This window comes from Megalops cyprinoides, chromosome 7, assembly GCF_013368585.1.
Source record: "Megalops cyprinoides isolate fMegCyp1 chromosome 7, fMegCyp1.pri, whole genome shotgun sequence".
In the NCBI taxonomy this organism is placed as follows: Eukaryota; Metazoa; Chordata; class Actinopteri; order Elopiformes; family Megalopidae; genus Megalops; species Megalops cyprinoides.
In genome coordinates this window covers 30945707-30970607 of record NC_050589.1, presented here as the reverse complement: position 1 = coordinate 30970607, position 24901 = coordinate 30945707, and the positions used below count along the sequence as shown (strand labels likewise).

Sequence of the window (24901 nt, the reverse complement as noted above, 5' to 3'; positions counted from 1 at the left end):
ATTTGTCAGTTGGGTAGCACAAGACAAAAATCTGTTAGTGTGTCAATATCCACAGTAACATCCTCAGTGCATCTGAGATGCACTGCTTTTTAAAGGCTTACAAAGGCAGTGAGCTCAGAAGGAGATGAAAATAAAAAGTTGCTCAAGACCAGTCCCAAATCTACAAGGCATGAATAATTTAGCCTTATACAAAACCTAATGCAAAATCTACCCAAAAGCATACCGGGACTCCACCTTGTGTAGGTATTCAGAATCTACCACAAGCAAATCTTCCATGATTAATAGAAAACTGAAGGGAAGAAAGACCCTTGATTAGCCAGAGAGGCAACTGAACTTTTATTTTTCTTTCTGTGGTGAGCCAGAAAGCCATCCACTTCGGAACATTTGCTCCTGGCTCCTTTAGAATGATGCAGTGTATTATTGACCTTTAAGTGGTTCGATCAACCTTGCTCATCTGCACTGAAGTTATTAGGCCAACAGAAGCAACAACAAAAACCACAGGTTTTCAATGACGCAGACAGACATTTCTTTTTGTCAAAAACTTTATGGTGAAGATGAGCATATTGCATTCCCCGGTCTAAATTTTAACGTTTCGATACCGATTCTATTCAAACATTATTTTCAGTGATCCAGTCCTGACAAGTTCTCTATACAAATGTACCTGGTCTGTTGTCATGAGTCCTCTTTTGAAGAAATCATCTACAACGAAAAATAAATATCTATCTGTTAATGCTCTGCACTAATGAGACTAGCACTGACACGCGATCGTGACAGGCGGGCCGAGGCCACTACTCGATAATCACGTCCACTGACTGCGTGTCTGCGTAAATGTTCTGAGGAGGGAGCTGCTCCATCGGCTGCTGAGGCTGTTGTGGGGCAGAGACCACCAGAGGTAGGCTGTGGATGATGACCCCCTGCGTGCTGATGCTGATGTTGGGGACCACAAGGCCGCCGTCTTCGGCGGGGGCGGCGTCGCCGTGGACCGCCACGCCCTGCTTGGCCAGGTCCTGGGCGGGGGGGCAGATGATGGAGGGAGCGGCGATGGGGGCGGGCGCCGGGGCGCCGGGGCTGTTCCCCTCCGTCACCACCGTCACCTCGGTGGCGCCCTCCTGGATGAGCGCGCTCAGGCCCTCCAGGTCGGTGCAGGTTGCGATGAAGGTCGGGGCACCCGTGGGGTCCTGGGGGGCGCCGGCCGCCGTATGGATGAGGGCCTGGTGGAGGGGGTCGCTGGGCCCCGGGGAGATTTGGGTGAACAGCACGGTCTGGTGCTCCAGAGGGCCGTCCTCACCGTGGGGCACCATGTGCTGCACGGGCGTCAGCAGGTTCACCTGCTGTATCATGGGGTTGACCACCACGTCCTGGCCCTCGGGGCCCAGGAGCACCGGCCCCGCTTTGGCCTGCTGCACGTCCACGGTAGTCGCCTGGACGAACGCGCCCTCCTGGCCCAGCTGGTGGCCCACGATGATCTTCAGCTGGCCGTCGCCGTAGGCGGGCAGCTGGCCCGGCGTGAGGGGCACCTGCAGGTGGCCGACCTCCGGCGGGGGGCAGGGCACCGAGTCCGTGGGATGCATCTGCAGCTGCAGGAAGGTCATCTGGGCGTTGCGGTGCTGCTTGCGGTGGCTCCGCAGCGAGTCCTCCCGCACGAACGAGGCCTCGCACACGTCGCAGCGGAAGGCACGGGCGGCGTCCAGCTTGGCCCGGTAGCGGGAGCTGGCGGGCTTGGGCGCCTCCTCGCCCTTGGCCGCCTTGCCGTTGCTCTTCTCGGTGCCCTCCGAGTGGAACTTCTTGCGGTGGATGGCCAGGTTGCTGCGCTGCTTGGTGGCAAAGCTGCAGGACTCGCACTTGAAGGGACGTTCCTCCGAGTGGATCCTCTCGTGGATCTTGAGCGCCCCCTTGCTGGAGCAGGAGTAACTGCACTTGGGGCACTTGATAGGCTGGCTGGGCTGGTGCTCACGGGAGTGCTGCCGCAGGGCTGTCTTGTTTCCGCACTGGAAGTCGCAGTCCGGGCAGCGGTAGGAGTTCTCTGTGCCGTGCTTGATCTGAATGTGCGACTTGAGGTTCCCCTTCATGGCGCAGCGGTACTCGCAGAAATCGCACTTGTACGGCTTCTCGCCCGAGTGGATCCGGATGTGCCTCTTCAGGTCGGAGTTGATCTTGAATTTCGCCTCACACTGGTGGCACTGGAAAGGTGCGTCTCCTTTAAGAGGATGAGAAATTGACATAAATATACAGATGGACCTCCATTGTGAACCATCCCATATGCACATATAAACAACAAAAGTGTCATGTCTGTCTACTCATGCATAATTATAATGACGAAAGTAACACGCCATGTACAGAGTAATGTAAAAATCACTTCAGCCACGTTAAACATGCTCAAGTCTGATTTGAGCGTCCACACACAGGTCACATACAGGTTGCGCAGCTAGATATCTGATTTATGTCCACATATTCATGTGGTCCGAATCAGAACCGAAAAGGTGCAACTTTATGTGTTTTTTTGCTGTTCACATTGCTCTAAAAAATCTGAACTGGGTCACATATAGGTGAAATAATCTGTATTGGGCCACTTCTAGCTGCAGTCTGAACACAGCAAAAGACTGCCTTACTGTAAACGTGTTAAATTTAACGCGGTCTGAAAGCAGGCCATTGCAGTTAAACTGAAGAGTTGGTAAGTGTGTTGGTAAGTAAGTAAAGGCGTTGCTACGGTGCCGCGGTCATGGCCTCTCCAGAGAGGCCTCACCTGTGTGTGAGCGCAGGTGCACGGTGAGCTGGCTGGAGTTGCGGCTGGCGTAGGGGCAGATCTGGCACTTGAAGGGCCGCTCGTCGTAGTGGATGCGCAGGTGCTTCTTGAGGCTGCTGCTGTCGGCGGCGGCGTAGGCGCAGTACTTGCACTTGTGCGGCTTCTCGCCCGTGTGCGAGCGGCTGTGCATGGTCAGCTTGTCCCGCCGGCTGAAGCGCTTCTGGCACACCTCGCACTCGAACGGCTTCTCACCTGGAGAAAAAAGTGCTCTCGCTCAGCACGGCGCACCCGGACATTGGTTTTTTTTTTTTTAAAACAACTCCTTGTGAGCCCATGACGCTTCAGGGGGAGGTTTAATGAGTCGTGTTTGAGCGCATGTGTAATTCAGATTAGCTGTACCCAAAAATGAGAATGTGTTTGTGCCGACTTCAGCTATATTGTAAGGGAGAGAGCAAGACGGCTTTAGTTTTGTAGCTAGCCAAGTGTTATTTTTTGTTTTTACTACTATTTTGAAGGTAATGACTGCAAACTGCCTGTTTCTACCTAATGCACTAAGCTGATTCTTATAAGAACTGGAGTGACTCCAACTGCTGTGCATTGGGACTGTATTTCCACCCCTGCTCAGGGCTCTGTTTCAAACACTATATTCAGCAAAAACTTCTAATGAATAATAGGTGCAATACAACTCAGACTCCTTGCAAACGCATTTGGTCTGTTTGCCACTGGATCCCATAACAATAACCACCTCATACCTGTGTGAGTTTTGAGATGCCTTTCCATGTCTTTCTGGCCATACTGAGTTTTGAAGGAACAACCTGAAAGCGCAGGAATGTAACATGTAAGACATTTTAGGGCATAAAAATATTATGTTTTGAACATGCATATTGTGATAATATATTACCAAGGTGACTGAAGAGGATAAGGTCTCACAGAACTGGCCTATTTAACGTCACTGAAAATAAATAAAGACCACTACATACAGCAGAATAGCTGCAATCTTAAATCCAGGTATGGCCTCTCTAAACACCACCTACATACCTTCCTGGTCAGTCATGTCTTCAGAGTCTTTTCAGGTAGAGATTTATGGATCCTGCTCAACTGGGGCTTACTTGACCAAGTTATGGGAACCACCATCATGTATATGTCAGTAATACACTACCCAGAACTCAGCTAATTGGCTGCCAGTAAGCAGCAGAAAATGTGTTCCTTACCAGCAGCACAGAAGGAATGCATGTTTCCCGCAGTAAAACGGAGGCACTAACCTGAGAAGCCACAGCTACGTCTCTTTGAAGTCAATGCAGGTTTTAATTTTTTGGAAGGTGTTTTCTGCCCTTTGGTTTGGATCTTTTTGACACCTCTTGGAACGCAAGCCTGGTATGTTTCTTCAAAGATAAACTCCGCACTGGAATCTGCTTAAAGCAAGACAATAAAATTGTCATTTTCTTTTCACCCCAACCACATTTTTGTATGACAAGAGCAGGTCATGTCTTCCTTGATATACACTAGGGTCCAAAATTATTGGGACACCTGTGGTTAAGTGTGGATGTGTCCATGTAGCTACTAGTTTTATCACTCAAACCTAATTTATGGTGTGGTGAAAACAGTTACATGTTTTGGCAACTATTAACATTTTCAAAACATCTCCTTATGTGGTTGGCACACGATTGCCTGATGACTACCCTTATTTCCAACATTTTAATAATATATATGACATTAATTCTGCCAAACAAACTGACAATTCCATGACATTAACTTAATTTTAAAAGGTACCTACATACTTATTGAGTGCAGACAAGTGAACAAAAATGACCATCACTTCAATTAGGCCTGATTGAACATTGCCCTGCCCCCTAATTGAACACTCATACTGAAGCCTATATAAACCTAACAAGGTTGGAACATGGTCACAGAAGATGAAGCTGAAATTGACATTGACATAAATATGACTTTCTCAATGTCTGATGGAATATGCAGCAAAAATATTGTGGGTTTTCAGAAAAAAAAAGTGAGTGTCCCAATAATTTTGGACCCCAGTGTACATCGAGGACATTTTCGTAACAAAATGCACATATTGGTCTCTGCATTAACATGGAATAGTAGACTAAAATGTGATGTAATCAATAAACATTCATACTGAAAATTCCAATTCTTCCTTTTTCGGTATTTCTCAGCCTACACTGGTGGTACTTGTTGGATTTCAATACTCTGCATTGGACTGTGACTGCACTGTTAGCGTATGTGATTGTGTTAAACCTTTTGTTTGCATCAGGGCTTGTTGTTGTCCACATGATTATTCTTATGTAACGTCACACTTCAGTACTACACAATATTCCTGACTATACAGTGAGGAGATCCCCTAAGATTTGCTTACGGTAGCACATTTTGAGAACTGCTTTCTTAAACAGCTGACGATTTTCAAGCGTACGGATCCACCTGTGCATGGTGCCTGCTTAATCACAAAGCCCTTGGTATGCACTTGCTAAAGTTAATAACTATGCATAGATCACTCATGTCTGACTGCTTATGGGGGTTCTGCTCTCATACTAAACTAGAAATGACAGGACAATCAACCTCTGGGGTGGCACTGGCAGAGGATATGAAGTACGACTTCCACTACCTGCAAATAGTTGTGAACATAGTCATTCTCACAGCAAATCTATGTAATCTCTGCACTCAATGCTAACTCCTAGCCCTTTTCAAGAGAAGAGAAGAACAGGAAGGAGACACAGTAAGAACTTTCTATACAAACAAACAGGGTTCAAAACCAATTTTTGGTCTCATTGTCTAAATGCTCCCTGCCAGCATCAGTTCAGAGGAGGCAAGTCCTACCTACAACTTATAACTGACATTCGTGCTGGCAGCTTCTAATTGTGAAAGTGTAATAACCAAATGTATAATCTTTCACAAGTCCCATATGTTTGAGGCACGTGTCTAAAGAACAATGTGGAACTTATAGAAACGTGTAACAGAGTCTGAGGCAAAAATGAACTGATATGCACAGAATCATGATTCTTTCGGTTTCTTATTCACTTGCAGCGAGCTGTACTTCCATCACATTCTTACTTCAAGTGTTGGGGACAAGTCCTGCAGAAGACCAAAAAGAGAAAGCAGTGTTTCCTCCAGTCTTTCCTTTTGATTACCTGTGATTGTGGAGATAGTGCTGGGGACAGATGTGCTGGATGAGGGCACATGGCAGCCATTTTGCTTGTGGGAAAGAAAAACCTCAACATTGTTGTATTGCTGCTTACAGATGCCACAGATGTGAATATCAGGGACGACTTCCACCAGCACGTGACTGCCTCCAGAAACTATAACAAGACAAGATTAAACTACGTGAGAATAAACCAGGTTAGGTTGTTAGTCAAACCATACCCCCAACAAATAATAGCAACAAGAATAACTCTGTTCTGGATCGCTTTCAGACAAATCCAAGTGCTACATTATTTACGAGCAGTACCAACACCAAGCAGAAGCCAATATCAGGGCAACCAGTGGCTTTAGAAAAGTAAGACATATGTTTAGTATTTCTACTTCTTTATAGAAAATGGTTGACGTCGATGAAGTGCAGTGTGCGTACAAAACATCAGAGACGAGGCATCGGTTGCAACACTTGCAAAACAATTTAGATAGCGCATTTCAGTGTCTCAACACATTGTTTCCATTTGGCTAGCTAACTAGCCAGGGTTCAGATTTGACATTGTATGTGCACCACGAAATTTAATGTAAAAGTTAACTTCCTAGCTTGGTATTTCGTGACATAATCAAGTTCTATCCGACTTTTGTACACTGATGACATTCTGAACACAGCAGGAAATATTTGCCTTTTAAATATACTAAAACCGCTTACCTTCTCCGTTAAATGATGCCATTTAGCTAGCTAGCTAGCAGGCAATCAAGTAGTTAGCTAGCTGGGCAGGTACTGACTCGCTTACGCAAACCAAAGAGAGATACTTCCAAGTTGGCCGATTTAACATTTGGTATATTGATAGTACTACAATGGAGTTTTGTTATTTTTGTTCACTATACTAACCTAGTCCTAGTCCACTAACCTGGCCATTTGCTTTACCTTCTAGTCTAGCCAGTTAGCCAATTCGCTAGCTTGATGATAGCTAGCTAGCTAGGCTAGTTAGCTAGTTACATTTCTTAGTCGGCATCCGAGTCCCTACTGTGGCACGGCAATTTCACGACAGTCACTGGTTGCTTTGCGGCAAACGGTGAGAAAATTGTCATGTCAACAGTGTCAATGTTAAGGGGATACGCGCGGATTCACGTAGGGACCTGGGCTCGCTACCGCTGCGCACCGCTTCCGTTGCTAATCGAGCTTGCCGTAAAAGCTAGCAGTATATTCGGATTTTATAGCACATGGCTAGCGCGTGTTCATCAGTGACGAGCTATCGCAGTGCTGCAAATATGCTGTGATAGAAGCGTTATTAGATTTATAAAATTATTATTTTAAAATTACTAAATGGATCACGAGACGCATGTTAAAATGGATTTTGATTTTACAAGATCGTTGTTTCACTACTGAGAAATAATACTACTAAATACAGGACTGTGTTTTTAAGGAAATAAAATTTATTTTAGCCTATTTTCTGAGCCAGTTTTTGGGTATAGATTTGCTATATTTATTTACGCTATTATCTGTATATTCATTTTCAGCCTTTCTCATCTTAAACGCTGTTTCCTGTTATAACTAAATATAATGATATAAGAAATAGGTTATGATCAATCAAAAACGTTGTCGAAGCGCTCTTGATGTGAATGTTGCCATCTTTTTTGCTGGGCGTCGAGGGAGTATATGATGGACTTTGTGGAAGCCACAATGGGTCATTGCAGGCATAAACTTTTCGCAAATAATAATGTAATCTCCTCTATCCCCCCCATCATAAATAAAACCCTTTGTCAGAGGTATTGCGTAAGGCTTTTTATGTACAGTAGTGAAGTTTCTCTATATCTCTGAAAATATACACTGATAAGTATAGTATAGGGCATATTACATCAATATACTTTAGGAAAAAACACGGTTTGCACTTATGACAACAGTTCTTATATTTCGACCTTAGGCTACAGTTCTTGCTTTATGAACCGGCTCATAGCCTACTTAAGCTTTCACTGTCAATTAACGAATGTACGGTAATGCTAAAATACACTGAATAGGTGTAAATCAATACACATGCACAAATACCTAAATGCATAAACATTATTTATTACATAGATGTAATGTATAGTCATGTAAATGTATATTCATTAATATTCGTTTAAAAAAGGAAGTAGGCCTATATTCATTTATTTTGAAATGAATATTCAATGCTTTATTTACTTAATAACCTATGAATTTATTTCAGGTTAAAACTCGTGACATTAGATCAACTACAAAATATAGCCTACGGGTTCTGCCTGCAGGGGGAGGAATTGCATTGCACATCGGCGCTGCGGTTTATTGGGGTTGCCTACCGTTGGCCACTTCCGTTTGCGGTAAATCAACTGGAGGGACGCAGTTTTGACAGCGGCAAAATGTAAGGCCCAAGTCCGATATCGCCGAAACGCGGCAAGTCACAGTCGTTTTCCGTATTTGATACTAGTGCAGTAGGCCTATGCTATATTTTAAATTGCTCAGAAATGCTACTTTTTTTTTCCTCAGTGAAATACATTATTACTCGCACCCACAATCTCTTTGTCTCTCCCTCTCCCTCCCCCATCTCTCTCTCTTTCTCTGTCTCACACACACACACACACACCGAGGCTAAGTTTATTGTATTTGCCAAGTGGTGCGCATGATATGGAGCAGAATGAAAAGGGAACTGGAAGGTCAGTGTGGGACTCAGGAGTGAAGTCTATCAAAAGAGGAAAATATCGCATGGTTGCGACATTAGTTGACGAAGATACACCGTTAAATGGAACAACTAACCATTTGATAATAGCCTACATCCTACATCCTGTCATTTAGCTAGGTCAAACTTTGTTAAATTATATATATGTACACTTGCATTTTGTCACTTTTTGTCACAACTCACAAAACGATGCAATAAAACTGCTGCAAAAAATAAAGCCGCAAGAAAAATGCTACATTAAAAAAAAAACAGTCCACATTTGAGCACGTGTCAGTCCATGATACTGCCGTAACTAACGGCACCGCACCTAGCCTCAGGATACGGCCTCAGTGCCCAGGGTTCGGGCGCTCGAAGCACCGCAATGCATTGCGAAGTGAGCAGCCACCGGGCTCTCCCATTTGGACACGGGGTGTTGTTTTAAGCTGAGGGGTAGGCTGTGGGCAGGGCACAGCAGTGGGGACACCCGGCGCTGGCAGGTACGGGCGCCGCGCGTGAATGACACGCGGGCTGATTTCCAGTGGCAGATCCTTAGTTGCCTGATCGCAGCCGTGCAGCTCTGGCGGTTTCGAGCGCCGGTTTCCCCCCGCACGGCAGCCGCGACGCGCTGATCTCCCCCCTGCTGAGGCAGCAAACGGCTGACAACGCATTGAGCTGTTCCTTATCAGTGATTATGGTAGCGACTGGTTCATTATTGCAGTCTCCTACCTGTCTCCTTTTTTCCCCCTCCCTTCTCGTTTCACGCGCTCAGCCTGTTAAGCAAGAGATGAAACGCTGATAAAACATTGAAAATAGTGGTACTTTGAATGGTATAGTCATCTGTTAAAAAATACAATACACATGCATGTTTAATTTCGTAGCAGATTAGGGAATCTGATTTACAGTGGAAGAACGCTCATTGGTTGGAAATGATAGAACAGGCTGTAAAAAATTGCTCACAATACTGTTTTTATTACATATAAAGGCTTGCACCTTGAGATATCTCTGTAAGTGTTATATAGATGGGATTGTGAGGAAGTGGCTTTTATGCATAGGTACTGTCTCTTTTGGTACCTTTTCAGGATTAAATGCATCTGGATGAATTACGCAGATGAATTAAGTAACAGGATGCTTTGCTCCTATAGGCAGGAGGAGGTGTCGTGCTGTATTCATGTCTGCTCGTAATGATGATAAATAGTACTTTCTGACTCCTAAAAACACTTATGAGCTGTAATTCCAAGCTGTAAAGTCAGGTAAAAATTTGAAACTTGAGTTAGTAAAATGCCAAACTTTGACCTTTGACTTTTGACCCTCACATTTGTCCTGTTTTGAAGAGGAAAATGGCGATACATGCAAATGAAGAGAGTGGATACTAAAATATATAGCCACTGATACCTCAAAGTAGGAACCCTTATATGACATCAAAACAGTATCAATGACTGTCGGATTCTATCAAAACTACTTTAAAATAGGTGTCTTCCGCTTTAAGTTAACAGCCAGTCCTTGCTACTTATTAGAATAGGAGAGTGTAAGACATAAATATAAAGTGCCAAATAAGCTCTACAATCTAAAGTGTATTTCTCTGAGCTCATTGCCTAGATAATGTGTGTTACAGTTATTCAGTCTTCATTGAAAGTTCAGAGTTTTGGAAGATTTCCATTCAGCCAAGGACAACGCACTTCAGCGTCACAGGTATGGATACCCAGCTCAGACACCTCCTCCTACATTAGCCCTCAGATTTGGAAGAAATTGCTGGAAAAGCTGTCATGACACTGCACTATGAGGCATCTGCTTGAAATCCATGCGCAAAATCCCTTCCCAGCTTGCAATTATATTCTGTATGAGATTACATTCTGTGATGAGGATGACTTTGATGTTTCAGAGAGCATATTGCAGTTGTGTGCCCCTTAGAAGCAACTCCATGCCCCCAAACTTTGACCTCACTGGTCATGGTTATTTCTTTTCACTTAAAGAGACCAACAATTCAGCCATACTGAAAGACTACTTTTCAGTTGACATTAAGGACAGCAAACTACAGTGGTTCAGGAGTAGAGCAGAGAATGTCTAAATTGTATTCATCTTACCTGGATATTGCTTCACTGATTAACATCTATGTATAAAGAGGTAATCAGCTCAACTGATCACCACCCGATAGATGACATTCTTATTTTGAGTATGCACTGGGTGCCATATTTTAATTTAAGTAATTTGTAGCTCTTTAGTAAAATGCTGTGCAGCACTCTTTCAGTCAACAATTTCTTTTCGTTTCCAGCAGAGGGCATTCAACCTCTCTCTCTCTCTCCCTACTCGTTTTTTTATTTTATAATATTGCATTGCTTTTGGAAGCATTATAACACATATACTCGTTGTCAGGTCTCTGGGTACAATAGTTCTTAACTATAAATTGTCCCTGCTCCTGTTTTAGAAATGTTTTATTGCAATGCCGCTATTATTTTTGAGTGGTTTCCTCTGAATATTGCTTTTATGCCAGTTTACATAGCTTATCTCATCATTTGAATGCCATAAAATATCCTGAACAGTTTTAAGCATGCTGGGAGATATTCTGCATATTACAATATGCTTTGGTTTCCCTTGAGGTAATTGATGGGATTTTGTGCTTTTTGGGTGTTTGTTGATTTCATTATTAAGCTATGCAATAGCAGTTCCATCAGTTGTTTTTTGACACCCCAGCCTACTTTGTAATGATCTAATTCACGGATACCTTGGTGTCTTTGTATTCCACAGCCACGCTGAGTCTGTTAATCTCATTGGGGACAGACTGTCTACATTGATTTAGGTTGTGAGGTCCACACCACTAACCCTGTGACTCCAGGCCACCCCTGAATATTAATCCTCCATCAGTCCTTCACTACATCTCAGTCACAGAATTTTCAGGGAAGTCAGAATGCCTTAGCACACCCTCTCGGTTGATGTGAATGATATCCTTCCACCTGTACCACTATGCAGGAATAGATCCATACTAATCTAACAGTCTGAGTTGGGATTTGCATGCAAACAAGGATGACTCTGAAGTTAAGGACCCCGGTCAAGTAGACATTACTGTTTTATCTGATCACCTGTCATTAAATTAGACAGTGTGATATCCCCAATGCACACATTACCATTTCAGCCTATTTATATAACCTCAAAACAGTCACACAAGTTTTTTTATCCTTTACCCATAATGCTGCTTCTGCAACTGATGTTAGAGAGTTGAGAGATTACTGTGATTTCACAATCAAAATTATATTTTATGTGTTCACAATAACTTAATTTATCATGATGCATTTGAAAATCTGTCATAGTATTCTCACACCATATTGTGTACTAGAGGGGAGCTAGAGCACTGGGGTATATTTTAATGGCTTTCATCATCTGTAACGATTCTTCCACTCAACAACCTAATATACATGCGATGGAAGTACGAGTCTAACAGAATGAATGTGTCAGCAATGTTTATGGAATAAAGAGAGTGTTGAAGCTGCCAATCAGTGTGCCACAGCATGGCAGGTGTGAAACTGTAAGCACTTTAGTTTAGTGCTATATGATACCTGAGGAAATCAGTAATTGTGGATTGAGGAAAAAAAAGAGGATCGGCTAATCTTTTCAATGGACATCGTAACAGATCAGTTCCCTTTGATATTCCGTTGTGGATTTTGCATGCGGCATTATGGAACAGAAACAAGGATCTGCGTAAAGTCAGGCTCTTGGTTGAAAATAGTGCTTTAAGACTGAGAGGGCCCACTTGACCACAGAGCACGTCCATCACTTGAACGCAAATCCTCTAAAAACACCAATTGTTAATGTGCATCATAAAGTAGAGCCGTAACATGTGGCAGACACATGATATTCCTCTGACAGACGGAGTAATTAAAAAGCCTTACGGCCAGCGTTTTAATGCCTTGAGAAATGTGAACGCCGCTATCCAGAAAGAACCCTATAGTTTCCACTTTGATCAGGCGTCAGTACACATAATTAGGCTGGGAGAATTACGGATTACAGTTTTGACAAACCCAGAAAACACTCGCCGCTTTTCTCCGAAATCTCTATCTCTGTACAGTAAAGAGCAAAGTCGCAAGTCAACTTCGAACATCGAACCGCTATTATGTTCCAAGACAAGTGACTCAAGTTCTCAGACTTTCTCAAGGTTTGCTTGAGCATATTTCAGCGGAAATAGTTGTCATTCAGAGTCATACTTTCTTAGTAGATTTATAAGTAATTACCATGGAATACATATAAAGTATAATTGCTGTAGGTGTCAGAAAGAATATTACAATTGTATTTATGTCCTCAACTCATATTTAATTCTTAACTCTAAACATGCACAACTATTAGCTGGTATCAGTAAAAACACATTATTCCACAGTCATTACACACAGTGTGTTTAGAGCAACTTTCCTGCTACGTGTCTCCTTGAACACATCACATTATACATTTCTCTGCTTTCCTGTTTTCCAGGGTGTTTGGAGCTTGAAGTTTCAAATCTTTACCGCACCACCCACACCTGTGCTCTGAACCCCTTCTGAAATCATTTGGCTGTTCATTTTCTGGAAATAATATCAGGTTCTAAATCGATGTGGAGTGTGACATAATTGCTGTATCTTCAAAAACGTATGCAACTTTCCTCACTGAACTGTGCTCTGCGCTTCAACCAAGGTCTGGGACACTTTAGGCCTGCTGCAAGGTTCTTAGGTTTGGTACATCTAAACAAATAAATAATATAATAAACTGAAAAATATATCCAAGGGTACATATTTTGAAATGATTACTGAGGTTAAAAGTGAAAAAAAAATCCTTTTGCTTTTAAATCCTCCCTTTTCCATTAAAATGCATCAGTCTGTACTAAAGCCCTAATTTTCAACTTTAAAGGGATTCTGCGATGACACCTTTCTGAGTCGATCATAGCTGAAGGTATGACAGCTTTAAGACAGGGTGGGGGATTTGCAGACATCTGTGAAAATCACAGCAGTTTTCCCTTTGGATTTATTTTGTGCAGAATTGGATATTGGAAGAATAGCAAGTCATCGTCAAAAATAACAATTGTGTGTTAATTGCTTTCCTCTGATAGCATAAATGACAATGGAGATATTTTATCAATAGCTTTAAAGACTATAGCTCCTGTTGCTATCCTTTGTTGCAATACTAATCGTTGTCCTCAATCTTTAATGTACACACAAATACATGTGGACATACAGATTGGAGCTGTACTTGCAGGGAATCATGGAGTCGTGGCTTGCTGGGTGTGTGGACACGTTCTTCATCTCACCAAGGCAAACACAGGGGTTTCACTCTATGATGCAACATCCCAGAGGATATGTCCATGGGCCTCTGTCCCCACTGAGACAAGGGTAACAGCATGGGGTGGGAGGGGTTGGGGGGGGGGCTTCGTTCCCCCCCACAGAAGCATGGCAGCTGCTTACAGCTGCTTAATGGCTACGAGCTGTCACAAGGTATCACAGCGGGCGGGTATATGCGACCGGCAGACGTTTTAATTGCAGACTGACTTGTAGGTTGTCAACAGCAATTATAATACGTTTCCACCTGAGGGCACCCGAAGAACGCCATTAACCCGGGCCTCGCCGCTGCGGCCTTCTGGCCTGGAGGCCTCAGTACAACACCAGTAGGTAGAGGGACACCAATGTTGATGGCTGTGTCTAAATTACACCATGGGGGGGATTGTTTCTATGGGTAACATGGCATCAATCCCCCACCCCCCCCAACACTCCTGGCCCACACTATAGGCCAGGAGTCACACAGCTATATTCTTTTTTTTTCTCCTCTACAACATTTTAAAAACATTTTTGATGAAATATTTACATGCCATACTTTGCCACCCCAGGGCCTGCTACTTAGGTCTTGGTGAGTGGGATTTGAGTCATTTCTCTCATTATTTATTAATTTGCCTATTTTCTTTGGTTTTAATTCAGGGGAAAGCTCATTTGGAGCAGGCAGTCTGCAGGTGATTTCAACAGGGACCGTTCAAGGTTGTACGGCTAGCCTCAGTTTAAAAAGTGATGTTCATTAATTCATTATTAATTTCTGCTTGAGCTACACCTGATGCGCGTTCGACTTTGGGGAACTATACATGTTTTTGTGTGCAAGTATCGGCCAGAGATCTGGTTTCAGCTCGACAGAAATAGCCACAAAAAGAGCCGGCATGAAAGCGAGCCAAACCTGCCCTGAATGAAGTTATCTGGGAAATAGAAAATCAAACAGACACGTCTCAAAAATCAGTCTTCTTAGCCTGAAATGTTGACCCGATCCTCTTCCATCGCGTATGGCTTGCACAGTAAATTCCCCAAATCCCACATTTGACCATCCTGCCAATCAGGAGAAAAAAAGAAACACAATGTAAATGCCGGTTTATGCTTTTGTGTAGCATGTTCAGCCCTTTCCCAATCCTGCTTAAATCGCAAAACAACAGCTAACAGCATACAGATTAGTGGGAGGATCTGAGTGCTGATTAAATTCCAGGCCTGGCTCTGTTAGCGTAAGACTCTAATTGTTTTCACACAGATCATGTTAATCACACACATGGTTGATCACATGGTTAAACAAAACATGGAAACCTGGAAGGGAGGGGCCGATATGGCTTGTACCAACATGATTGGCTTGAGCCATCCCCATTGTCATAATGTCACCTGACACCTCTGGGGTCTCCACTCAATCTGTACTGACTGGAATTCTTCTTATATTTCACGTCATTTCATTTTATGATCAAAATATAAAGCCATGTCCTTGTCTAACTCCTGATTGTTCATGCACAAAATGTCTGGAATATGTCTGCATATATACTCTCCAGGCCCATGTGCTGTGTGTTGTTGCTCCTGCTTTAATATGGGATGAGTTGTGTTTTGTCACTACCTCTGTTATAGGCTACAAACAGGGACCTTGCCAAGAGATTGATGTCACTGTCTGTAATTTTATGAAGCCCACGACACTAAGGTGACAAAGCAGGTGGAGTGGGAGAGTAAGAAATGTGGGGTTTTTCAGGATGGACGGGTGGGCAGGGCCTTGTCTTCATAAGGCGTCACTCTCTCGCTACACTGCAAACAGGTCCTGTGAATGAAAACTCAGTAAAATACAAATAAAAACTGTGACTCATTTGCAAGTCTCAGAGCGTGAGAGTATTCTTTCCAAGAATAAAAAAGAAATTGCAGGATGTTTGATAAATGCAAAGGAATGACGGCAAGATGAACGGCCGGACAGACTGACGCGAAGCTGGGACTGCTGCCAGTACAGTGGCGGCGCTCAATATCGCCTTTCGCCGAAGGTTTTGCCGTCTCACAGCATACTCCCTAATAAACCTAATTAAGGCCACAGGGAGTTTCTGATCTCATCAGCATAGCTTGGACTTATCTGTTAGGCTGACGCCCTTGTCTGATGTAAGGTGTTTGTCATGTTTGCTTAACTTAGAACTAGTCCCACACACACAGATGTAGTTTCAGTCAATCTTAAAAAAAATGAGAAGGAAAAACAAAGGCTGATGCGTTTGTGTCTTGAAGAGGGGAAAATGATGTCCCAAAGTTCCATGTTTGGTTTGAGCTGCATGACAAATTATACACACATGTATGGATTCCTGTGGTCAGCATCTGCCATCTCGGCATTAGATAAAGCAGAGCTGCAGTCTGGGATACGTCAGATGCCTCTGTCCCTGTCGAGCACACACACACACACACACACACACCCACACACAGAGACAGACACACGTACACACACAGGTTCCCAAATGCGTTTGCACGCACACGCACACAAACACACACACACAGACACACACACACACACACACACACACACACACACAAAAACACGCACACACACACACACACACACACACAAACAAAACAGAAGAAATCATATACATAAGCATGCACTCTCAAAGTGACATATGCAAACACACTTGCAAAAGAAGCACACATTCATACATGCATTTCAGACACATATCGGGGGTAAGTCTATTGTATTTGCCAAGTGATGCACATGAAATGGAGGGGGGCTGGAAAGTCAGTGTGAGGCTCAGAAGTAAAGTCAATCACAAGAGGAAAAATATCTGCATAGTAACAGACAGCACAGGCAGTAAATCCTCAGGAATCGTACATCAAAATCGGAGGGGAACTTTTAAATGTAACAGAAGATACTTTGCTCTCTCTGTGGTGTAAATATTGTCTTAAGTGCTGCTCTTCAAAGGCTGCGTCTGTTAATCTGGCTCAGTCATGGATGGCCTTTGCATCTCCAGCAGTCTTACTACCTCCCTCCAGCACTCCCAGCATTTGCATTCTCTATTTAAAAAATACATTAAAACTGAATTCTGCTTTTAGGGAGCTATGTGAGGAATCTTACTGTTAGAAGCTATTGCTCATTATACTGTTAGGAAGCTACATCTTTGCTGTGAGGATAGAAATATAGAAAAAGAAAATCCATAAAAAATATCATGAACGGAACATTTTGAAAGGTCTCAGACACAACAGAAATGGATGGAAGGAGTCACATGACATCATAATCAGATGGAATTTTACAGTATATTTTACCTTCAATATAATACCTCACATCTGAGGCATATCAACATTTGCAAATGACAAAAACAAAGCCTGTGTTGTGTGAATGATCCTATGCCACATGGACTGGGGATTCAGTAAACCATGACACCCGTAAACGCTGCTGGAATTGCAATCCAACATCTAAAAATGGACAGTGCTTTATTTGTCCCCCAAAGTGTGTGCAGTTGTACACGGTGCAGGCCCAGGTGGTTTTTGGGTGTGAACATGCAATGCTGATATGTGTCAGCAGGAGGCGTCTGAAATCAAGGAAGAGGAGTTGCTTTGTAGATAGGGTCTAAACACTGCTGTTTTGATGTGGCTTCACTGTGGACCAGGTACGTCAGCAGTATATTATAACGGTTTTAGCTGTGCGGGGAGCACATAATATTTGGAGATGAAACATGGTAGTATTCACAGTTAGAGTATTATTGTTGTTTTTAAGTCACAGGTACATTAGCTGGTTTTGTGCATACCTTAATAATGTCAGACATACAAAAGCCTAATTCCATTGCAAGCCTTACTTTAAAAAAAAAATGTATCTCAAATGTATTAATGGACTAATGAATGAAAAAATAAATGAACAAATAAATATTTAATAAGCTGGACAGAAATACATGTTCAAAACTCCAAGGAGCTAGGGATAAAAAATATAAAACGCTGCTCACCTCCTGCTGGGCAAAACTCCGACTTCAAGCACACTTGACAACCTAAGCAAAATACTGAAAACTACACGAGTAAATAAATACCCAAATACATAAACGGAATAAGAAAGGAATGACAGGCCGCCGTGGCTGAGAAGGCCCCCACAGCACCAGCGTCGTGGGGGCAGGGTTCATAATTGGATGGACAGAGGTGTCAGGAGATAATGAAGGCAGACCTCATGGTGTGTATGAGGAGGGAGATCCACCTGACTCACCACTTCCATTACCTACAGCCAGGTGCTGGGGGGGGGCGCTAATCGTGAGGAGAAATAAATGGAAAATGAAGCATGCGATGACTGACGATCTCGATACCCTATTAGCATCCAGTGCCAAGGATTCCAAAATACATAAGAACGCCCTGGCGGCCATTTTGTTTCTGAGGTTTTGTTTCCTTTCCAGAACTTTCCGTGGCAGCAGGATTTTGTTGACATGGATAACGTAATCTGAGATTTCCTGCAGCTGAATACTTTGTGAACAACTCCAAACCATATTTAAGGATACACTGAACAGGTCTTGCGGTATCATGTTGAATAAAAATATGTGCTGTGCACAGATTTGATGTAGGAAGGATTGTAATATATAATTTTTATAAGTTGTGTACACCATCAGAGTCTAAGTCCAGTGTACCCACTAGAAAAGAGATCAAATCCAGACCTGTTAGTTAATTAGTAACTCAATCTTTCTTACTATTTTCTTCAAATGATAATTGATCATAATGACTGCTGTGGTCTATAACTTAAGCCTAGCATATACAACACTGATACATTTTAAGCTACATTTAAATTAAATCAAAATGACAATAAAATGACATTTTTTTACACCTAGTATTAAACTGGAACTAGAACTAAACTAATATCTTCAATAACAAACCGGATTACTGGCTCAGCATAGCATGACCATAGAATGGCCGTCAAGATGCTTTAACAATAATACTGTCATTTACAGAAACTGCTCCCACATACACACACAGCTTTCTTAAACACTGTAAGCACAGTGGTGCTGCTATGCTGTTAATATCTGCTGCACTTGCTTGCACGTGCTTGTAATAACCCAGCAGGCACACAGCAGGACACAGTGAATTGCAAATATAAATAAAACTCACCTGTGTTACGCTCAATTATATTCACTGTACCTCTTGCTTGGTGTGATATCTGAAATAATACATGCTATTGTGAATTTATCTGAGAGTTTGTAAAGAAGTAATGACCAAAAGGATATTATTATTATTATTATTATTATTAGCACATATGCATAGAGCTTTAAATTTTGACTGTTAAGTGTTAAGTTAAATGAAAGGCAAGATGACCACATCTTAAAATGGGTAAAACCTGGTTGGCAATCGATAACATTTCTTTGATAAAGACCCGAAAATGGACTAATTTTCCCATCTCCTTGTTATTATGAGAGAGGGTGAAATTGTGAGGTCCACCATTATAATTTATGTGATTCATATTCTGACTGAGTCCTTGATTCAGTCTAACAGCTATGGTGCTTTGTACTTACCTGTGAGTAACAAATTTTAGCAGTACACATCTTCATCCCTTTGTTGAAAGAAAAAATAAACATCCTAAATTTAACATCCTAAATTTGCTGCTCAGATTAATTTTTATATTAGTTCTATGTAGTATTGCATTGTTTTTAGCCATTGTATCTTATATAAGATGGGTAAAATATGCTGAGTCTGACTTAAAAAATACAAGTGTGAAGTTTAGTGGTTTCGAGGGGATTGGAACAGGGACCTGATCTACACACAGATCAGCTGTCTGGGCTATGAACACAGCCTCTACAGGAAGGACAAACCTTGCAGAAAATAAATCAAAGTGAAGTCTCAATAATTACCTATTAAAATGGAAATTCAGCCACTGTCTCATCGCAGGTCAAATGTAGAATTCTTTCCTTTTTTTGTAAATTGTGATTTACTACCCAAGCTGTGCGGAGTGCAAAAAGCATCCATTTAAATTATCTTTCATTTGTCAGAATCGGAAAAGATGAAGGTTTCCCTAATATTTTGCAAGGGTGTGTTCACGTTTGTTGGTCTCTCCAGTTCTTGGACACACAAAAAGCAACGATCACTGTGTCTGGGGACTGCGTTTTGGTCACATATTCTGTGTAACGGTCACAAATTCAGACTGAGTAAACACACCAGCACCACAGGCACAACACGTGGCTACTGTATATCATGAACTCTGTAATGCAATGTGACGAACATGCACCAACACGAATAAGCCGGCTTATTTAGTATTCATACATGTATTCAGCTGGGCTTTACTGCCATCACTTTGAAGTGGTCCCTGTGTTTCCTTCTTTAAATCACTGCTGGGCACGTTTTAAGCCGTCGATCTGAGTGGGTGAGAGGATAATGTCATCTGTGGGCTGCATCGCCACTAACAGAGACATTCTGATGTTGCACCAGAACCATGGCACAGAGGTCTAGCATGACAACAAGAGTTAACAGATCAATGAGTGGTTTTTTGGAGCTTGGACAAGGGGGGTGCGTGTGCATATTTTGGGCTCGTGTGTCCTTAGGGATCATGGAAAAGTCTGTGCACTCAAAATGTACTCCACCAGACTTCAACCTCCCACTGAGCTACATCTTACAATATAAACATACTCTCAGACTCTATCCTTTTAATCTTAACTACTCTCTGACTTGGCCATGTAGCCCACAAAGACATTCTTGGCTGTGTGGAGTAGTGGTTGAGGAGCTGGACTTGTTATAGGAAGGCGGCCTATATATTCCTCAGCCCTTCCTTGTACTGTTGAGCAAAAAAGCCTCAACTGAATTAATTCAGGAAATACTCAGATGTCTAAATGGGCAACATGTAAAAAATGCCATGTCTATAAAGTCACCTTGCATAAAGGCGCATTAGAGGAGACACGGCCTCTGAGACCTCAGACCTCTAAAAAACCGGACTGTGCTGTAGGAGGGGTCGCGACAGAGAGGCATCAGTCATCTCCTCTCCACGGAGACGCTGGAATGTATAGAGTAGGATGGATACTTTGGACGCAATGAGCGATAAAGCACTTCATCTCACATCTGCTTAAGACGTGAGGGAGTAAAGAGACCAAAGAGGATTTCAGAGGAAAGGCAAACTGTGCCTTTGATCCCTCTGGGTGATTGGGGAAACCACAGAGGGCTTGGATATCAGTGTCTAACCCCCCGTGAGTGCTGAAAGAACAAGGGATTGTGGTGTAATAAGCAGTCTGGTCCGTTAAATGGCAGCGGAGATAGCCAGCGGCTAGAGTCTACAGAGGCGGCAGGTCAGAAAGCAAGCCCCGGAGGGGGGATGTGGAGAGGGAATGCTCCCCCCCCCACAGCCCCTGCCTCTGAAACTCACCAGCTAAACAGCAGGTCACTGTAAGCCACACCGCAGCCAACAGGCAAAGATGGGACCAGCCGCTAAGGAGTGTCCGCTAGAGAGAGGTTGCCCTCACAGTCTCAGAGAAAAAAAAACATGTCAAGCCAAGGCACTCTGGAGCTGCCGAACACAAGGTGAATGCAGATAAACCGGGGGCCGTGTGCTGTAATCAAAGACCTCTCGTCTGAAACAATGCGGGCTGTGATGGCTTATCGCTTCCTCACTTAAACTGTCTCCATTGCCAACCCGTGACGAGGCGGCGAAGCCAGGGGCTGGGAGGAGGACCCCTGTTGTCGGGTGGTCCATTTGCGAACCTGGATCTGGTTTCCGAATGGCACGGATTAGCCCTCCTGAAAGGTACTGGGAAATAAAATCGGGCCGAAATCGAGGGCCTTATCAAGATGAAACTGCACTTCGATGCAAGTGTGGGGAACTACACTTTCTCCAGCACCATCCAACCCAGATTGGTTTACGGAAAGACCAGCCATACACGCGTGGATCTTTGTTTCCAATATCGTTTTGCATTCACCTTCATAATTCATGGACTCGATTGAAACGTGATGGACTGTAGGCAGAGCCGGTTGTCCTCCATTTTTGTTATTGATTACCCGATGTGGTTTGAGACTGGAGTGGTTTCAGGTAATACAAATTCAATTGAAAATGTGGATAAAAGGCACTTGGAGGCATGACATGTCAAAAGCAGAGGCTATAAGCATAATTTCAAAACATATCTCAGCACTCTTCCCACACGCTCCCATCTTCAGAGCATTTTCAATGCACGTCGTCACAGTGCGGCATCCCGAAAACATGACCTTTATTGAGACACTACTAATTATTGTATGGTTTTATTTACTATCATTTCATTACGGTATTTAGCTGTCCTAGTTTATGTGGGAATGGAAAAAAAAATCTTAATTCTTTCATAACCAAGGAGAAATTAATGTATAATTGTGACAAAAATGGAGAGAGACAGGGACTAGAAAACTGCAAAGAAGCAATTAAATTTGAATTTTGCACTTTTATTATTTAACACGGAGTACTGTAATGTCAGGGAGATGTCACATGTGAGGGATGCCGGAGCTAGGCGTGCCGCGGTGCACGCCTGCCAAATCCCACAATTCAAATATGAATACATTTTTATACCACTCACTGCATGACACATCTATCCTCCTTTCCGGCAACAGTCCCAGCCACCCTTATTTTAGGAATTAAGAGAGAGCCCGTTTGAAAAGCAAGAGAGTGAGGAAGACACAGAAGGAAGAGAAAAAAAAAGGAACGGGTCCCATCGTTAATACAATTTGCTATTATTTCAAAGACCAAAGCTGAGCCCGTCAGTCGGATGGCCACTGCTAATGAGATCTCTGGTAATATTGAGAGTGGTGGGCTGGCTGTCATCTGCTAGGTGATGGTTTTAAGACTAAGCAGTGATACTTCATTAATTAACCTTCACATTCTATGTAGATCTGCTCATCAAGATGCAGTTAATTAAAGAAAGGTCATTTCAAGGGCTGCTTCCAAGTCGCGCTACAACGGAGGGACAGCGCTGCATTGAGAGGGATTGTGGGAAGGGTGGTGGGGTGGGGGGGGGGGGGGGGGGGGTGGGGGGGTTGCATTTGAAATGGCACTAGAGTGCCACTAAAGCCAGACGATGAACCCCATATCCCACAACCACCCCAAACTCACAGTACAAATGCATTTGTTTTTATTTCTCTTCAGCTTTTTTCCTTCTCCTTTGCGAAAAGCACTAATGGATAAAGCAAGTGTAAAATATTCATCTCTCTCGATTGACAGCATATATCTTTTAGCATCTTGAAATGCCAAAGTTTTTTCCCCCTTTCCTTTTTTTTCACAATTTCCACATCTTCCTTTCTGATTGTGGGCGCAAATAAGACTTTGGCCTGACCTCAGACAGCGTCCAGCGCTAACGCCATTGGAGTGTAAAGCCCTCGGAACCAGGCGGGACATCAAATAGTCATGTTTCGTATCTGAGTGAAATTCACTTCTGGCAGTGATTTATTTATTTATGCATCTATCTATCTTTTGCCTCTGTGTCCTCGGTGGTATCATGCATGACATGCCAATAGCTGTATGTGTGCGGAGAGAGAAAAATCTCTTTCCTCTCGTTCGCTCTCGTTCATCGTGGGCAGCAGTGTGGCGTGATAAGCACTGATTCTGAACATCAAGGGTTCAGATTCAATGAGGGCTTTTGCTGTGGTAGCCTGGAATATGGTATTTAATCTCAGTTGCTGTAGTAAATAATTGCATTGTAGAAGTATAGTAGGGTTTTACAAAATGCTTGATGATCATGGCTGCTAGACAAATAAGCACAGTATTATTGTCTTGTTGAGGTTATCTCCACTTCCTGTCAGTTATGACATTAAGAGAGAAAAAGGACTGCTAAAGAGAAAAGCAAGTGAGAACAAGGGTGGTGAGTGGGCTGAACACGTGACCAGGGGGTTGCATGTTCAACTCCAAGCTGGCACATTGCATTTATACCTTGGAGGAATGTGCTCATCCTGCATCTTTCTTAAATGTGAGCCGTGCCACTCAGCCTGGATGGGGGAGAGGACTATGCAAACAATTAATATCTTTAATGGTCTGAGCAGGAAAGAGAGGGAACAAAGTTGATTGGTTATGACTTCGACAAATGCGAGTGGCCTTTCACCTTCAAATCTTCACATTCTTTTCTGGATTTCTTTGTGCCCCAGCTAATCAATTATGTAACAGATCCCATTGTTTGGATGGAAACTCCAATCAGCTGCTGGTAGGCATCTTAACTGGGGTTTGATTGAAAGGTGTGTGTAATACATTAACAACTATACAGCTACACAGTCAGCTCACCACTTCTGTCAGAAAAGGATGTTGGGCAACATTTCCATGTGCACACACACACACACACACACACACACGTGCGTGCGCATGCACATTTATATACTCACATGCAAACACAGACACTGACCTGGCGCTTATCCTTTCATCCTTTAAGGATACGCAAAAGAAAGACCCTTAATTTTATATGCTACTCTAACTACAAATGGGTGCAAGGAAAAATAAAGCACATCTTTACAGTGCATATTATTCTGCTCAGATAGTGCCTATTATGTACATAAAGGCTCACTGCAATTTGTGGTAGTAGAAGAGAAATGCTTGTATACTACAGACCAGATAAAGGCAGCCTTTTAAAGGATGAACATCTCACTTATATATCAGTTTATCTTGTAAATGCAGTTTAGCCTGAGCCCTGTGACATTGGGATGAATGCGGCAGAGCCACAAGGAGGTGCCAGACCAAGGAGAGGGTGGAGCTTAAAGGATACCTCCGAAAATGATAAGTTCACCTTAGGGTTCTCAAGTAAAGCGTACATCTTCTTAGAGCTATAAAGGAATTGTATGTTTTCTGGATGTTTGAAATGTTTGAAACTAGCCCACAAATATATTGTTTTATAAGAATATGTATGTCTACATACCTGTGAAATGGCAAATATTGTACTGCAACATAAACTGTTTATTGACAAAAGTGTACATATAACAACAATATTTGACATATTGCATTACTATTTATTTATATACATTACATACTGTTAATTTCAATTCACTGGTGAGATATGACTTAAGTCAGCTATGGCCCATATGTTTTTATATAAGCTCAAAATGGAAGGATGAATAGACTCAAACTCAAATGCAGCTTTGCCTTTTCCCAATAGCCTACCTGATCCTTCTGTTAACAAATGCACAAAGCAATGTTTATGCTTCTC

General features: G+C 42.8%; 1 protein-coding gene across 2 annotated transcripts; it reads right to left on the bottom strand.

The window, feature by feature from the left end:
* Positions 1 to 418: 418 nt before the first annotated feature.
* Positions 419 to 6894, bottom strand: zfp64 (zinc finger protein 64 homolog (mouse)). 2 transcript variants are annotated; one of them, XM_036533775.1, is made up of 6 exons: positions 6591 to 6894; positions 5884 to 6051; positions 4006 to 4155; positions 3496 to 3558; positions 2744 to 2995; positions 419 to 2197 (listed from the first exon to the last, which is right to left on the bottom strand). In XM_036533775.1, the coding sequence occupies exons 1-6, from the start codon at positions 6610 to 6612 to the stop codon at positions 789 to 791; spliced, it is 2064 nt and encodes a 687-aa protein (XP_036389668.1). In that variant the 5' UTR covers positions 6613 to 6894; the 3' UTR covers positions 419 to 788. The 2 variants fall into 2 exon arrangements, with proteins under 2 accessions (XP_036389668.1, XP_036389669.1); XM_036533776.1 differs by having other exon boundaries at positions 4006 to 4152.
* Positions 6895 to 24901: the final 18007 nt, after the last annotated feature.